General features: G+C 42.0%; 1 protein-coding gene across 1 annotated transcript in view; it reads left to right on the top strand.

Annotated features, from left to right (window-relative positions):
* Positions 1-18,053, top strand: part of LOC103108300 (liprin-alpha-2) — a 430,491-nt gene that overhangs the window by 358,745 nt on the left and 53,693 nt on the right. The window contains 1 exon segment of the mRNA XM_060191502.1: positions 5,178-5,271. Coding sequence (XP_060047485.1) covers positions 5,178-5,271 — 94 coding nt within the window.

Here is an 18,053-nt window from a genome sequence, read left to right as displayed (position 1 = left end):
GAACTCAGACTGGAGTTACTACCAAAGTCCTTTACCAAAGTAAAGGACTCTGGGGGAGGGGGAGGGCTCAGGTCCTGGAATATGATGGCAGTGGAGGTTAGAGTGTTACATGGAAAACTAGTGGGGGTTAGAGTGTTATATGGAAAACTGAGAAATGTTACACATGTACCAACTACTGTATTTTACTGTCAACTGTAAGCCATTAATCCCTCCAAGAAGAAAAAAAATAGTGGTGGTTTGCAAGATTATGAAATTACAGAGGAATATTTCCACTGTATTCAGTGTCAAGGTCATTGGTACTCTCCACAACCATGATAACCACCATAGTTCTCAAACAGTCTTAAAGAGGACAAGAGAGACAGCATAATGGCTCTGCAGAAAGCCTTTCATGTAGAAACACCAAAAGTCCCAGGTTTGATCCCCTAGACAGTCATAAAGCAGAGCTGACTAGTGTTCTGGTAATAACAAAAAATCTTACATCGCATTTGCTGAGCTATTTCAAGTGACCCTGAAGGTCACTTGATATATGGCCACCCCAAAGGGCCACCTTCACCTATTTTGTCACATTAGCTACCGTCCACTGTTGGACAAGAGAAAACAACTTCTCCACATCCCTCTCATGGGCACTGTCCTTTTCAGCAACATCTCAGAACCTTGGGAGAAGACTAGAGCAGAGGACTGAGCTGATATGGAGAATTTAACTCAGGGAGCTTACATATTGAGCGCATGTGCTACAATATGAGAGGGCCTGGGTTCTAGCCCCTGGTCCACACCTGCAGGGGAGAAGCTTCACAAGTGGTGAAGCAGGGCTGCAGGTGTCTCTCTGTCTCTCTTCTTCTCTATTCCCCCTCCCCTCTCGATTTTTCTCTGTTTCTATCTAATAGAATTAAGAAATAATCAAAATTTAATAAAGAGAGAATTTAGAGTGGGTAAAGAGCAAATCATAAATGTATGTGTTCATTTCCCCCGCCAGCCCATGTGGATAATTCATGACATAATTAAAGAGACACTATGTGGAAAAGTTAGTGACCTTTCCATTGCGAAATGTTAACACTGTAGAAAGATGAATGTTGTCTCAATATAAAAGAGTTATAGCGTTGGGCGAGGGAAGATAGCATAATGGTTATGCAAGGGACATTCATGCCCGAGGCTTTAAAGTCTCAGGTTCAATCCCCCACACCATCTTAAGCCAGAGCTGATCAGTGTTCTGGTAAAAATAAATAAATAAATGCAATAATAATAATACTAATATAGAGCTAGGGGATGTGGAGGAGATAGCACAATGGTTCTGCAAAATGATTTTCCCGCCTACGTCTCCAAAGTCCCAGATTCAAGCCCCTGAACTATCACAAGCCAGAGCTGAACAGTACTCTGGTCTTTCTCCTCTCTCATTAAAATAAAACAAATACAATAAAATAATTTTGGTCAATTCTCCCTGAGGGATAAAGAATAGGGAAGTTTCCAAGGGAGGGGATGGGACCTGGAACTATAGTGGGGAACTGTGTGGAATTGTACCCTTCTTATCCTATAATCTTGTTCATCATTATTAAATCACTAATAAATAAGTAAATAAAATACAGATTCATGGAGTTTCAGAATCCTATACAAAAGCACTAGCTTCTAAGGTAAAGAATATTTCTCACTGGTTTGACAAGCAAAACCTCACTAAATATAAGCAAGGACAGTTGGGAAGGGAACCTAAGTTCAGGTCCTGGAACAGGATGGCCGAGGAGGACCTAGTGGGGGTTGTATTGTTATGTGGAAAACTGGGAAATATGACAAATGTAAAAACTGTTGTATTTACTGTTGACTGTAAACCATTAATCCCCCAATAAAGAATTTTTTTAAAAAAAAAAAGGGAACCCAAACCTGGGAAGGTGGCTAGACACCACTATTGCTTCACTGGTAAAAGGATGGGTGATAAGACAGCTGTCACTGGGGTCCACATCTCATCGTCCCAAGATGGGTGTCTGCACGTCCTTCCCACCACCAGCCTTAGTCCTTTTGGTGACAGTACCCTGCGTGCCCCATATCCTCTCACCCCCTTCTCCTGACTACCCCCTCCTCACTCCCCTAGTTCCTGACTTTGCTGCTACAAGCATGTCCACTTCAAGTTTCACCAGTGTTTGCCTTCCCTGTCCTTGTGTCTTGAATTCCACCTGTTAACTGTCCTTCCCCTCCTGGCTGATCTCAGTTACCATGAGTCCTTCAAGTTCCATTCAAGATGAGAAAAAGGTGATAATTACATCATTTTTGATAGCTGAGTAGTATTCCATTGTGTGTGTGTATGAAAGTATAATATCACCCATGCAGGTGGGAGGCAGGGGCTTCAAGTCGGGTCCTTGAGCTGGATAATATGTGCGCTTAACCAGGTGCACCACTGCTTGGCCACCTGCACTGGCATTTGCTTAAACACTTAGATCTTTTCTAGGTGCTGTGAAACCAACAGGTGCAAAGAAAAACTTGTCATCTTGCCCTAGCAAGTTCAGCCTTGTTGAGTCCTTCGGTCTTGGTTGGAGAGTATCTGTTACAGTGACATGGTAGCAAAGCTGTCTCTAAGAGTTCTTATTACTATGCTGGTGAAACTTTGCAAATACAGTAGTATTTGCAAGAGTGGTCATATCTTTCTGCATACTCTTGAATTTGAGTTTCAGTGTCTTACCTTTTATAGATACCTTAACACATTTGAAATTAGTTAGCTTTTTTATTTATCTGAACTTTGTTTTTCACAGAGTATATATTAAAGACAAAATATAGACACCAGGGTTGAGTTTTTATTCTCCTCTTCCTTCCTTCCTCCCTTCCTCCCTTCCTTTCTTCCTTCCTTTCTTTCTTTCTTTCTTCTTTAACAGAGCACTACTCAGCTCTGACTTATGGTGATTCAGAAGATGAATTCTCATTTCTCAATTAAAATAAATAGTTTATGCATTAACCATATGTGTAGGGATCCTGAATGATACAATTGCATTGTAAAACATGTAACTCTATGTTCTTATCTTCCTTCTTTCATCCCAGAAATGTGTGTGTGTGTGTGTGTGTGTGTGTGTGTGTGTACTGTATATTTCACTAAGCCAGTGATTATGACACTAACTTTTTTTTAAAAAATGGCAACACATACAGGGTAAAAGCAACTCTTGCCAGGGTCTTCTAAAGAAATATTTATATCAGGGGAGGGGGTGGGATATGGAGATTGGGTGGTGGGAATTGTGTGGAGTTGTACCCCTCCTACCCTATGGATTTGTTAATTTATCCTTTCTTAAATAAAAAATAAATTTTTTAAAAAGAAAGATTTATATATTTTTTCTAGATATCATTATAAGATTCACAAAATGAAACAAAGTGTACCAGGACATAAGCCATTCTGGGAGTGAGGTGTTTTTGTTTGTTTGTTTTTGATTATTACTATTATTGGATAGAGACACAGAGAAATTGAGAAGATAGGAGGAAATAGAGAGGGAGAGAGACACAGAGACACCTGTAACCCTGCTTTCCCCCTGCAGGTGGGGACCAGGGGTTTGAAACTGGTTCCTTGTGCACTGTAATGGTGTGTGCTCAACCAGGTGCACCAGCACCTGGCCCCTGGAAGTGAGGTTTTGATGAAAGAAGTCAGTCATCTGAGCAGAGGAGGTCTCCAGGAGTAGGAGTTGGACAACTTTTGAGCATTTCACAGATGTCTCTCCAGTCTCTCAGGCTGGATATTGGGATGCTGCTTATCCCCAGTAGGTGAACAGCTCTGATTCTCCACAGAGCAGGGCCAGGGGCTTGACTGAGGAGCTCAGTGTGATCTCAGTGAATAATACAACCTCTTTGGTGATCTGAAGCTACACACCAGAAACTACTATGATTTCTGTTAACCAGTAATAAATAAATATCTAGGGCCCAGGTGGTGGCGCACCTGGCTGAGCACATGTTAAAATGTGCAAGGACCCAGGTTCCAGCCCCCAGTCCCCACTTGCAGGGGGAAAGCTTCACAAGTAGTGAAGTAGGGCTGCAGGTGTTGCTCTGTCTCTCTTCCTCTCTGTCTCCCTCATTCACTCTTGGTTTCTGGCTCTCTCTATCCAATAATAAATAAAAATAATTTAAAATATTTTTTTAAAAGAGTGTTTTTTGAGGGTTGACAGATTTTCACAAACCATGGGACTAGAATTCAAAATACAGAGACTGCAAATTCAGTTGTTCGCCAGGATACGGGCTACACACATTCCCTAGCTGCCAAGTGCAATTAATGGCATATGCAGTGGTACCTGTTCTTTCTCATCCTCAGTCCATGTTTAGTTATCTACCTTCATCATTGCAAGCATGTTGGATGAGATATAAAAAGACTGACCAAAGAAAAAATGATGCAAACAGTTGTCCAAATAACCTTTTAAGAATGTATTGCTGGGCGTCGGGCAGTGGCACAACGGTGGTAAGCACATATAATACTAAGCACAAGGAGGACAAGCGTCCTGCAGGAGGATGCTTCACAAGCAGTGAAGCAGGGTTGCAGAAGTCTCTCTGTCTCTTCCTAACTCCCCCTTCTCTTTCAATTTCTCTCTGTCCTATCCAATAAAATGGGGGAAAAAATGGCCAAGAGTGGCGGATTCATTGTACTGGCACCGAGCCCCAGTGATAACCCTGGAGGGGAAAGAAAAGAATTAATGCTGGAGGGGTCACATGGGGGTGCACCCAAGTGAGTGTACACATTATGAGGCACAAGGACCTGAGTTCAAGCTCCCTGTCCCCACCTGAAGGAGGAAAAATTCACTAATGATGAAGCAGGACCACACACAGGTCTCTCTCTCCTGCTCTGACCCCCACTTCCATCTCAATTTCTCTCTGTCTCTATACAATAAATAATAAATTAAATAAAATCAAGAGCTCAAGGGGCCAGGTAGGGGCACACCTGGTTAAGCACACACATAGTACACAAGGACCCAGGTTTGAGCCCCTGGTCCCCACCTGCAGGGGGAAAGCTTCACAAGTGGTGAAGTAGGACCGCAGGTATCTCTCTGTCTCTCTTTCTCTCTGTCTTCCCCTACCCCTTTTCAATTTCTGTCTCTATCCAATAGCAAATAAACAAATATACTTAAAATAATTCCATGTTGGGATGTAATAAATATATTTAAAATAAAATCACTCCATGTTGGGATGGATGCCAAGTATCTCAGCTGATGTGAACAATTACTTCTTCACAGGAGGCTTTATGGAAACAGAAGCAGCAGCTCAGGAGTCCCTGGGGTTAAGTAAACTCGGAACTCAAGCTGAGAAGGACAGAAGACTGAAAAAAAAGTAGGTCTGGAGAATGTTTCCTCTTTTTTTTATAACTTTTATTTACTTTGTGCCATTGGCTGTAGGGAACTGGCAAGAGTGGGTAAGGAGAAAATGCTGACCTAGGGCAAGGCCCGGGCCCCTTGAGTCTGAAGCCATCGAGAGCTTTCGTGTTCTGCTTCTAGGAGGCTGCACTCTGAAATGACTATCAAGCCCGCTTGTGGCAGAAATAAGTACTATCTTATAAGTAATCAAAGCATGTGTTTCAAAATTCAGGGAAATGTCTGAGTGGAGTCTTAACAATATTCCATTCTTCTCGATGGTAATTTCAGTAGTGAATCTGGATGACAGGATCAGGGTATGTCATCCAACCTTGTGCTTCCTTCTCCTAACGAAGGCGAAATGATCTCATCTTCAGGTGGAGTGTTTAAAAGGAGCACGTTTTTCCTACTGTGTAGATGTAGACTTATTTCAGACTCACAGCAGCTTGTTTGGCATCTGTCAGGAACCTGCTCATAGGGCTTTTCATTCGCATGCAAATTAGAACACATAAAGGACTTGGAAAACTAGGCAACTCTTGGGTCTTAGCCACTGTCTTAGCATGTGGGTCCATAAATAACATATTTTTTAAAAATACACAGTAACATTTTCCATGATGAAATAGCATGTCTGAAATAATGTTCTTTAGAAGCCAGTGATTTTTCTCTTTGCTCCCTACTATCATGTGGCTTCCTTGGCTCTGAACGGTGTTGTGCATATAATGCCCCTACCAGCTCTCATGTCCGTGAGAGACTATCTGTTACTCTGTCCTGTTATTGGAGCATATCTGCTCACATGGTTGCAGCATTAGGCTGATCAGTGTATCGATCAACTCAGATTTGCTTCCTCACCTGATTTGTAGACTTAGGAGAAAATGGGGACTTACAACTTTCAGAGCAGTTCACCAGCCTAATTGTTGTATGAATGTGTGACTTACGCCAAATGCAGCAGAAATGCTGTGAGGATAAAGAGACCTGACCTTGGAAATGTAATTTTTCTATATAGTGAAAGGCTCTCTCATTTCAAACAAGAATTTATTTTCTCATTTCTAGTACCTCATCAGTCTCTTTTAAGTATCACCATGGTGCATATGAAGGCCTTGAGTTTTAGCGATTCTCATCTAGAAAGCTCTTACTTATCCCATTTTATGACTTATTAAGAAAAAAAAAGCCTTCTAAAATAATTCATTATCTCTGTCTTGTTTTATTGGATTCCTTTTAACACAAATACTAGTTCTCTTGAAAATGATTGGGCTATGAAAAGTTATCCCTTAAAGTAGAATATTATGCTAAGGAATGCACATTTACCTTAGCATTGATCATCCCAGAGCAACAACGTTATGAACATAAATGTGCAGCCGGCATTCATGAGCAATACAGCTGAGTTCTGTGTTCATAAATAAGTTGACTTGCACAGCACCATGCCCTGTGTCCCTCCCTGCTCACAACAGAGCCAAGTATGTCCATGTAATGTTTCCATGACACAGGAAAGGGGAATTGTTTGCAAAAATTTTACATATTCAGGAATGTGTTTTTGTTGTTGTTCTTCTTCTTAATTGTAGGGAAATATCCAGCACTAGTTCTTGAAGTTGCTAAAGTCTTTACAGTTTCATATAGAAGATTCCATCTCTCTTGGGGGTCAGGCAGTGGAGCACCAGTTAAGCACACATAGTACTAAGCACAGGGACCCACACAAGGATCCTGGTTCAAGCCCTAGCTCCCCACCTGTAGGGAGCAGGTCTGTAGGTGTCTATCTTTATTTCTCTCCCCCCTGCCTCCCCCTCCTCTCTCAATTTCTGTCCTATCCAATAAAATGGAAAGAAAAATGGCCTCCAGGAGCAGTGGATTTGTAGTGCAGGCACCAAGCCCCAGCGATTACCCTGGAGGCAAAAAAAGAAAAAAAGACATTCCATCCATTCCTCTCTCTCTCTCTCTCTCTCTCTCTCTATCACACCCTCTTGTGTACTCTAGAAATGCATTTGGATTTTTTTTTTGGTTCCTTTGTGTTTGCATTTAGTGGGTTTTGTTTAATATTCTCAATAGATTCCAGTAAGCAAAAATAGAACTTTTTAAAAACCTTCATTACGGGGATTAATGGTCTACAATAAATACAGTTGTTGGTACATGTATCACATCTCCCAGCTCTGTGTCTTTCTTCCTTACTCAGCTCTGGTTTATGGTGGTGTGAGCGATTGAACCTGAGACTTCAGAACCTCAGACATGAAAGTCTCTTTGCATAACCATTATGCTATCTACCCCTGCCTCCTTCTTTCCTTCCTTCCTTCCTCCCTTCCTTTCTTTCTTTCTTTTTTACTTTCTGAGTTTCCTTCCTTCCTTCCTTCCTTCCTTCCTTCCTTCCTTCCTTCCTTCCTTCTTTCTTTTTCATTGTGAATATAGTTTCTTACCACCCCTGTCACCAAAGGTCTGCGTGTCCATCCCTACCCCCATAGATAACCACTCTAGTTCTCCCACAGTCTGAGACAGAGGTTGACATTTTGTTTCACATTCATATATCAGTTCTTTATATTCTGCTATAGAAATCATTCTGTAGTTGTTCTTCACCTTCTTACTTCCTTCACTGAGCATCCTCTTCTCCATTTCCACCCACTTTATCCTAAATGGTACAATATTATTCTTAAAAAAAAATTTTTTTTTTGTGGTAGTGCAGTGGGTTAAGAGCACATGGTGCAAAGTGCAAGGACCAGTGAAAGGATCCTGGTTCGAGCCCCCAGCTCCCCACCTGCAGGGGGTCGCTTCACAAGCCGTGAAGCGGGTCTGCAAGTGTCTATGTTTCTCTCCCCCTCTCTGTCTTCCCCTCCTCTCTCCATTTCTTTCTGTCCTATCCAATAACAACAACAGTGATAAACAACCAGGGCAACCAAAGAGAACAAATGGCCTCTAGGAGCAGTAGATTTGTAGTGCAGGCACTGAGTCCCAGTGATAATCCTGGAGGTAAAAAAATAAAATAAAATAAAATTTGTATTATCTTTATTTGTTATTGGATAGAGACAGCTAGAAACTGAGAGGGAATGGGGAGATAGAGAGGGAAAGAGATAGAGAGATACCTGCATCCCTGCTTCACAACTCACAAAGCTTTTCTCTTGCAGGTGGGGACCAGGGACTTGAACCCGGGTCCTTGTGCATTGTGACATGCATGCTCAACCATGTGCAGCACCACCTGGCCCCTAATATTATCCTCTCATTGCTGACTAGTGCTCCACTGAGTATATATCTCATGGCTTTTTTGTCTAGTCATCTGTTAAAGGACATTTTTGTTGTTTCCAAATTTTGACTACTGTGGATAAAGCTGCTATGAACATGGAGGTGTATATGTCTTTTCTAATCAGTGTTATTGTATCTTTTGGATAAATGCCTAGGAGTGGGTGCCGGGCCGGGCTAGCTTCACGGGCGGTAGAGAGAGATGAGCAGGGACTCATGGCTGAGCTGGGAAGCAGTATCTCGTTTATTAATCCGTTACATCGCCTTTTATGCGTCTCTTCACTGGAAGTGACAAGGAAAAGGAAATGACTAGGAGAGGGGGCAGAGCAAAAAAAAAGAGTGTGAACAGAACATAGAAAGCTTCCATCTAAGCAGGGGTGATTAAACCAATACCCTGCAGGCAGGGCGGGACCCAGGTAAAACAGTGATTATGTAAATAGACCACATCATAAGTAATACAAGCGAACCTAATGTGATGATCAAAACAGAAGGTCTTATAAGCAGAATTTAGAAGCATAACAACAAGTGGGATTGCTGGGTCCTATGGCATCTCCATTTGTATTAGTCTAATGATTCTCCACACTGTTCTCCAGAGTGACTACACCCTTTAGCACTCCCACCAGCAGTGTGGTAGAGTTCCCCTCTCTCCACATCCTCCCCTACACTGATCTTCTTCATAATCTTATCATCACAGGCATGAGGTGGAATCTCCTATGGCTTTAATTCACATTTCTCTGGTGCTGAGTGAACTGGAGCATTTCTGCTTATGTCTGTGGGCCATGTGCATCTCTTCTTCAGAGAACCATCTATTCATGTCTTCTGCCAACTTTTGAACTGGGCTATTCTTTTTCTTTTTGTTGAGCTGTAGGAGCGGGTATTTTTTTTTCTTTCTTTTTTTCCCTCCAGAATTATTGCTGGGGTTCGGTGACTGCACTTCAAATCCATTGCTCCTGGAGGCCCTATTTTCCCATTTTGTGGCCCTTGTTGTTATCCTTATTGTTGTTGTTGCTATTGATGTTGTTGCTGTTGGATAGGACAGAAAGAAATCGAGAGAGGAGGGGAGACAAAGTGGGAAACAAAGACACCTGCAGACCTGTTTCACCACTTGTGAAGCGGCCCCCTTGCAGGTGGGGAGTTGGGGACTCAAACTGGGATCCTTATGCCGGTCCTTGCGCTTTGCACCATGTGCACTTGACCTGCTGCACTTCCGCCTGACTCCCAAGTTCTTTACAGGTGTTTGATATCAGCCGCTTGTCTGAAGTGTAGTGTGAAAATATCTTTTCCTATCTGCTGGGTTTCCTGTTTATCCTCATGGAATTTTTTTTTTTTTGATGTGTAGAAGCTTTTCAGTTGGATATAGTCCCACTTGTTAATTATTGTTTTTGTTCCCCTTGTCCATGGGGTGGAGTCTTCAAATACGTCTTTAGTGTTAAGGTCCTGAAATGTTTCACCAATGTATTATTCTATCCATTTTATAATTTCAGGTCTGATATACAGATCTTTGATCTGTTTTGAGCTAATTTGGCCTCTTGTGTTAATTGGTGACCTAGTTTCATTTTTATTGATGTGGCTCTCCAAGTTCTCCCAACACCATTGGTAAAAGTCTTTCTTTTCCCCATTGGGCGTTTTGGTCCCTTCTTATAAAATATAGAGTACTGGGAGTCGGGCAGTGGCGCAGAGGGTTAAGCGCAAGTGGCCAAAGCTCAAGGACTGGTGGAAGGATCCCAGTTCGAGCCCCTGGCTCCCCACAAGCAGGGGAGTTGCTTCACAAGCAGTGAAGTAGGTCTACAGGTGTCTGTCTTTCTCTCCCCTTCTCTGTCTTCCTCTCCTCTCTTTGCTTTTCTCTGTCCTATCCAACAACAACAACATCAATAACCGCAACAATGTTAAACAACAAGGGCAACAAAAGGGAAAATAAATAAATAAATAAATAAATAAGAATAAAAAGTCTTATTTATAGGATTTAAAAAATAAAACTTAGAGTACTATCCGTGAGTGAGTGTGATGATAGTTTCCTGACAGTCATTTTATACACTGTATCCACTGACCAGGCAGACGGACTTTTCCAGGACAAACTAGTTAGACATATGTCCACTGTGTCAAAGTTTGTATTAGATGCTTTGATCTCTATTAAGATAAGGAAGAGCTGGGGAAGGGGGGAAAACACATTATTTTCAACCTTTCTAGGATACCAGGTGTCTTTGATTGATAATCTATGGATTTAAATTTAGTTGGGAGAAATGTTCTCCAAAGAGTTCTGACACATCTTGGTAAACTATTGGGGGTAGTTCTTGCAGATAGCAGCATTCATGGCATTCCATATTCTCTGAAGTTCCAAACTTTGCTTGGTGGCAGTCCCAAACTAAAGTCTACTTTGAAGTACGTAACCCTGAACTTTCTCCATCTGTGTTCTAAGTTAATTCTATTCTTAATTTATTTTCTGATGTAGACATTTGCTTTCCTGGGATTTCTAGCTATTGTCCTATGAGAAATAGAAAATTTATAATGTTGGGTCTTGTCATTCTTTACTTTCCTAAGTTGGATTTTCACAGTGGTGTTCTTCCATCAGAACATGGGAGCCAAGCCTGCAGTCAGCCACTGTTCAGCCCAGCTCACTGTACTGTGCCTTGTCTGTGCACTGCTTTCCTCCAATGTCTTCATTCCACAAACTTGACAGCAGTTAGGCTAATGTGCACAATAATTGTGTGACACTAAAGCCCACCTACTAATTCTTTGTATATTCATAGTCGCTTCCTTGGTCTTTCTTCTGCCACCTGGTTTAGCTCCCCTAATCCTTGAGGATTATCTCACTAACTTGATTCTATATCCACTATATGCACCACCATCTGGCCCCTTTAAGTTAATTTCTTGGATCATAGTTTTTCTTTTATTCCAGAATCTAGGTTGGTCTTCCAAACTAATGCATACTCTTGTCTTCCTTCTTTCCTTCCTTCCTTCCTTCCTTCCTTCCTTCCTTCCTTCCTTCCTTCCTTTAGTATTTTAAGCATCTATTTTTTTAAACTTTAGTTACTTAATTTGATAGGACAGAGAGAAATTGAGAGGGACAAGGATAGAGAAGAAGAGTGAGGTAGAGAGACACCTGCAGCCCTGCTTCACCATTCATGAAGCTTCCCCCTGCAGATGGGGAGCAGGGGCTTCAACCCAGGTTCTTGTGCACTGTGGTGCATGTGCTCAGACAGGTGCACCCCTGCCTGGCTCCTCATTTGAAGACTGTATTGTGACTTATGACACAGACCTGGTTCCCTTTCAAGCCCAGTCACCACTGCAGAGGAGGAAGTTTCAGTGCTCTGGTCTCTTCATCTCTCTCTCTCTCACTCTCGTCTCTTTGGTCTCTTTGTCTGTGTCTTCTTCTTAAAAAGTCATCCTGGAGTGGTGAACCCCCAGCAATGACCAAAATATGACAAAGTCATGGGTGTTGAAATTTGCTACATCTTGACACTTCCCTTGAAAAGTACATTTGAATATGAATATGCCAACTCATTTCTGAATTTCCAACTGTAGTTTCAGTAGAGATAAGTTATTCATATGTGCTATCCCCCTCACTGGACAGCTCTGCTAAATTATGAATATTTCGTATTTGAAATCAAACTTTCAACATTATTAAGGTAAAATTAACCTTCTAATTTAGCCATTAGCAGCATCCCTGGTGATGCAGCTTCTCCGTGGAGTATAGCAGTCACAGTGAATTGTTACCAGTGGGTTGTGATGTGCAAACTTCAAAGACAGAGAAGTGAAACTGGACAGCTTAAGTTTACTTCTTTCCATTGTGATCCTGAGTGTATCCTGTATGCACAATCTTAATCCATCATGCTTTCAGGCTTTGACACTGGACAGATTTAGCGCTTGCATCTCTCTAAGTAAATAAATGTCCAGTGAAATGCTTGTAATGACAAATATTGCCAAAGCTCCACAATGTTCTTTTCTTTAATAAATATTAAGTGTGTGTTTAAATCCACAAATGAGTGGGATTCTGGATGTTGATTTGTTTGATATGTCAGGACCTCTGAGTGTGTTTTCCCATCTGCGTAATGCTACACGTATATATACATGTAAGCTAGGTGTCTTTTCTTCTTTCACACAAAAAAAATAAATAAATAAAGACTTTGGTGCACCCAGTTAAGAGCACATAATACTAAACACAAGGGCTCTGCACAAGGATTTGGGTTCAGGCGCCCGGTTCCCCATCTGTAAAAAAAAAAAAAAAAAAGCAGTGAAGCAGGTCTGCAGGTGTCTTTCTCCCTCTCTATCTCCCCCTCCCATCGCAATTTCTCTCTGTCCTGTCCAATAACATGGAAGAAATAGCCGCCAGGATTTGTAGTGATGGCGCTGAGCCCCAGCGATAACCCTGAAGGAAAGAAAAAACAAAACAACAAATATATATATATGTATGTATGTATGTGTATGTGTACATATATACATGTATGTATGCTTGTATGTGTACATATAACACATGTGAGGTCCTGGTTCTGCCAAAGAAGAGATTTAAATCAATGAAATGTGAGGTAGCTATATGTAACAGAATAGTGGCTTTCGGAGAATCATTGTCCACATTGAAGCTTCTTCTACTAGGGATCTACCCAAAGAACATAAAGTTAAAAAAAAAAAGTTAAAAAGGTACCCATTCCAATCTAGCCTTTAAGTTGTATGACTTGAGCATGTCTACTCCTCCTCCTCCCCTTCCCCCTCCTCTTCCTCCTCTTCCTTTTCTTCTTTCTTTTTTGGGAAGATTTCATGGTTTACAGTCAACAATAAAATACAGTACTTGGTACATGTGTAATATTTCTCAGTTTCCCACATAACAATCTAACCCCACCTAGGTCCTCCTCTGCCATCCTGTTCCAGGACCTGAGCACTCCCCCAACCCCAAAGTCTTTTACTTTGGTGCAGTACACCAAAGTCCAAGTTCTGCTAAGTGCTTTTCCTCCTGTTCTTATTTCTTAACTTCTCTCTATGAGTGGGATCATCCCATATTCATCCTTCACTTTCTGGCTGATCTCACTTCACAGGATTCCTTCAAGCTCCATCCAAGATGAGGTGAAGAAAGTGAATTCACCATTTTTAACAACTGAGCAGTATTCTATTGTGTATATAGACCACAATTTTCTCAGCCACTCATCTGTTGTTGGTCACTTGGGTTGCTTCCAGGTTTTGGCTATTACAAGTTGTGATACTATGAACATAGGCATACACAGATCTTTTTGGATGGGTGTGTTTGGTTCCTTAGGATCTAACTCCAGGAGAGAAATTGCAGGGTCATAGGGCAGGTCCATTTCTAGCCTTCTGAGAGTTCTCTAGACTGCTCTCCATAGGGTTGGACCCACTGACATTCCCAACAGCATAGAGGAGGCTCCTTTGCTTCAGTACTCCTAGCACTATTCTCTGCCCTAGGCTTGACACACCCCACGCCCATATCCAGAAGCTTGTCATCAGTCCCAATCATTCTTATTCAAGAATCACTTACTCAAGCCCAGAGGTCCTTGTTCTACCTGCTTTCTAGATTCTGTTAGTGAGTTCATGATGCTTTCCAAGATTGTAAGGTCACAGTCCCAGCACACACACTTCCAGACCACCATAGTCTTCTCAGCTCAGAGTTTACTTCATCTACCCAGGCCACCCTCATATGTTTAAAAGGCTTGTTCTCTTCCCAGCACGATAACTTTCTCCTGTTCTTTTTTCCTTCCTTGTTTTAGATACCAAATTCTTGATTTCAATGCACTCAGAATGTCCTGACTTTCTCCAGTCTTCCTTCCTTTGACTCCAGAGTTATTGCTGGGGCTCAGTGCCAGCACTACAAATCCACTGCTCCTGGAAGCCATTTTTTTTCAATTTTATTGGATAGAACAGAGAGAAATCGAGAGAGAGGGGGGAGAGAGAGATAGAGAGGGGGGAGATAGATAGATAGATAGATAGATAGATAGATAGATAGATAGATAGATAGACCTGCAGCCCTACTTCACTGCTTGTGAAGCTTCCCCCAGGCAGGTGGGGAATGGGGGCTTGAACCTAGGTCTTAGTGCAGGTCCATGCGCTTAATACTGTTTGTGCTTAACCAGCTGTGCCACTGCCCAAACGCCAAGATATTATTTCTCTATCCCGCATTTCTTGCTCCCCAATATAGTATGTCACAGATATGTTTATAGAAAGACCACTTGAAGCACCTACAAGCACTCTCTCTCTCATCTTAAGTTTTCTTTCCAGTTGTATGCATGATATGAAAAATATGCCTTAAATTCCTCAGGACATTATGATGCCAATCTATATGGAAATTTCTGTGTTTGGTTATTTGCAAATAAAAAAAAGTCTGCAACATTGTTTCAAAGTGAAGATAAAAGAAAATACAGTTCTGTAGAAATGTCCACTGAATGGAGAAATACATGGTTTCTCTGAATGAATGCATCCAGGGAGGCACATGTCGGGTGTTCCACGCACTTCCGGTCTGTCCCTCCAGTGACTGCCCACAGCAAGGACACTGCAGCCTGCCTTATCTCTGAAACTGGAATTCTTTGCTTCATAGTTTGGTATACGGATCGATGTTATGAGTTGTAGTGACAGTTTTATTTTGCTAACAATCCATCTATTATGCTTCTTATAGAGAACTGGGTGTAATATCCCATTGCTGTTTGCTGAATTATTTCAGTTCCACATTTTCTCAGTGCCTCTACTATACCCAGGTTCCAGCGGGCTACTTCTGAAAGTGCATCCATAGTTGACACTGTGATGATTTCTAGTGATTTAGTGAGCCTGCCGGTTCACTTCTTCCTTCCAGCAACAATCCTAGATTGTTTTGTTCACATAAAGGAGTGTCTCCATGGGAAGAGACTCAATGAATGTAAACAACTTTTGCCTCCAGGCTAAATAAGAGGACGCAGTCATGTGTCAGGAGGACAGGGGTGGCAGGTAGCTCTCATTCTCTCCTGTCCTGATTGCTGGGGACACATCTGGAAAAACAAATGACAAGAACTCCTGTACAACAGTCAGTGACTGGGCCTGCAATGAGGATCAAATCATGCTCACACGTGGAGCCAAATTCTCTATGAGAACTAGTTCCAGATAGTCTGGCCTTCAAAAAAGTCCTTCACTGTCCCTTGAGGGAGTCTTGATCTCTCTCATAGTGGGTTTATCCTCCTGCCTGGAAAACCAGCTACTTCTGAGTCATTGTGGCTCTCTGTGAAAGAGCTCAGAAGTGGCCTGGAGTGTAGCATGTCTTCCATGAGGTGCTGGTGCCTGGGTGCTGTATAGTGGAGGCTGGGAACGTGGTGGTGCACGTTTCAGAGTGGCTTCATTTCAAGGAACAGACTCGCTGGTCTGCTATTTGCAGCACCCTCAGCCTGATGCTATTTGGGACACAGTGAGTATGTGTGTCATGGTGACCCTGTCCATCACTGAAGGCACGCACCATGGCTTTCTCACACCTGAGCCTTCCCACTTCTGAAACGATGCTCTTGTTCTATCCCATGGCTTCCTCTGGATGGCAACGTGTCCATTAATGCTTGTGTGCTTTTCTTTCTCCATCCATCCTTCTCCATCTCATGAAAAGCACATCTGGGTAAGTGGAACCACAGTGGCTGCTAAACCTGTCATTCCCGGCACCATCCTTTCCCCCTGCCCTTTGCTTTGACCCTTTCGTATTGATTTCTCTTTTCAGTTGTAACGCAAGCTGCATGGCCTCTAACTACTAAAGTGAAAAACATGAAGTATATTCATTCCCACACCATACAGTGAATCATTGGTTCAGAGAAATGATGACAGTCAAACCAGTTGTGTTGACCTTTCAGACACTTATACTTTTTTTTTCATTAGTGATTTAATAATGATGAACAAGGCTGTAAGATCACAGGGGTACAGTTCCACACAGTTCCCACCACCAGAGTTCCCTGTCCCATCCCCTACATTGGAAGAATCCCTATTTTTATCCCTCTGGGAGTATGGACCAGAATTCTTTTTGGGGAGCAGAATGTGGGAGTCTAGCTTCTGTAATTGCTTCTCTGCTGGGCATGGATGTTGGCAGGTGGATCCACACCCCCAGCCTGTTTCTATCTTTTCCTAGTGGGGCAGGGCTCTGGGGAGGAGAGGTTCAAGGACACACTGGTGAGGTCGTCTGCCCAGGAAAGTCAGAATGGAGTCATAGTACCATCTGCAACTTGGTGGCTGAAAGGTGGTAAGATATAAAGCAAGAAAAATTGTTTAGTATATGGGCACCAAAAGGTAGGAAAATAGCAGATGAAATCAGGAGTTGTTGTGTAGAAAGAAGCTAGGAAGTCCATTTTAGGTATGTTCCTAGGGGCCCATGACTTTAGTCTTTTTTTGCCTGGGCTGACAGCTAACATGCAGGTGGACTAAAAGTATTGTCTGAGGAGATAGTGTCAGAGTTGAAAATAGAACTAGAAATCTGGATCAGGGCAGAGAGCAGCTCCCAGACATGAGGAAAGTATGTAAATACTTTCCTCACCTGTTAACTCTATTGATCTCACTCGGGCCCCACATTTATTCACATTTAGCACAGGAACCTGTGTGACCTCTGAGTCCCTGTCAGTCTGAGCAATGCAGGGGGAGCCATGTGACCTATTTTTTTTTTTGTCTTCAGTCCCATCAGAGACAAAAAAAAAACAAAAACAAAGTCCATTTCAATCTTCTAGACCCCAAGTCGCTCTCAAGGAGCCCAAGTGCCACTCAGTGAGGCTAAGGTAGTGGTCTCAGATCACCTGGGTGGTCATTGTGGTGCTGTGAGGAGGAATCTCCCTTGGATGCCCCAGAGAGCCACTCTGTGACCTTCTGCCATCCTTGCATGAAGGACACAGAGTGACCTGTCAGTAGGAAGAACTGCACCTAGTGGAAGAATGTCAGATGCTGGATTTTCCACATGGATCCCAGGGAATTGTTAGTTTCTGAAAAAGCCTTGTGTTTGTGTTGTGTGGTTTTTCTTCTGTCCCCTGTATTTCTTGTTCACTTTAAAGCTCCAGAAAACAAAATGGCTCAGATTTGAGTTTCAAAAATTTCAAACTTGCTGCAAAAGTTAATTAAGCTGTCATAGCCATAATACATATTTACCAATGGTAGAGGCATGGCCAGCTTTTTAAAACACCTTGCATGGGAGATGTGATTGTCTTTACATTTAGAGCATCTTGGACTTTAGTTGACATAATGATAGGCCCAGTAATATCCAGTTATATAAGAGGCTGTGTCTTTATGGACATTTACATCAACACAGTGTCAGGAGCTGTATGATCTCACTTCACTAGTATTATTTATACTTGCTACATCTTGCTTCTTCCAATATTAAGTGATAGTTGATATTATTAGTGATTTAACAATACAGTATTCCAGGTTGGAATAAATTATGATATTAAGGAAAACTCTAGTAAGCTATCCTTTAAAATACAAGGCCACGGTGGCTAGAATACTGATCATAGTATATACCCTTACTCTTAAAATCAGTAAATAGTCTATCTTTTTTTAATATTTTAAAACTGCCTTTATTTATGTATGTATTGGATAGAGACAGAGAGAAACTGAGAAGGGAGGAGG

This window comes from Erinaceus europaeus, chromosome 5 (genome assembly GCF_950295315.1).
Source record: "Erinaceus europaeus chromosome 5, mEriEur2.1, whole genome shotgun sequence".
Lineage (NCBI taxonomy): Eukaryota > Metazoa > Chordata > Mammalia > Eulipotyphla > Erinaceidae > Erinaceus > Erinaceus europaeus.
The sequence above is the reverse complement of the archived record's forward strand: the minus strand, read 5'-3'. Positions and strand labels throughout refer to the sequence as shown.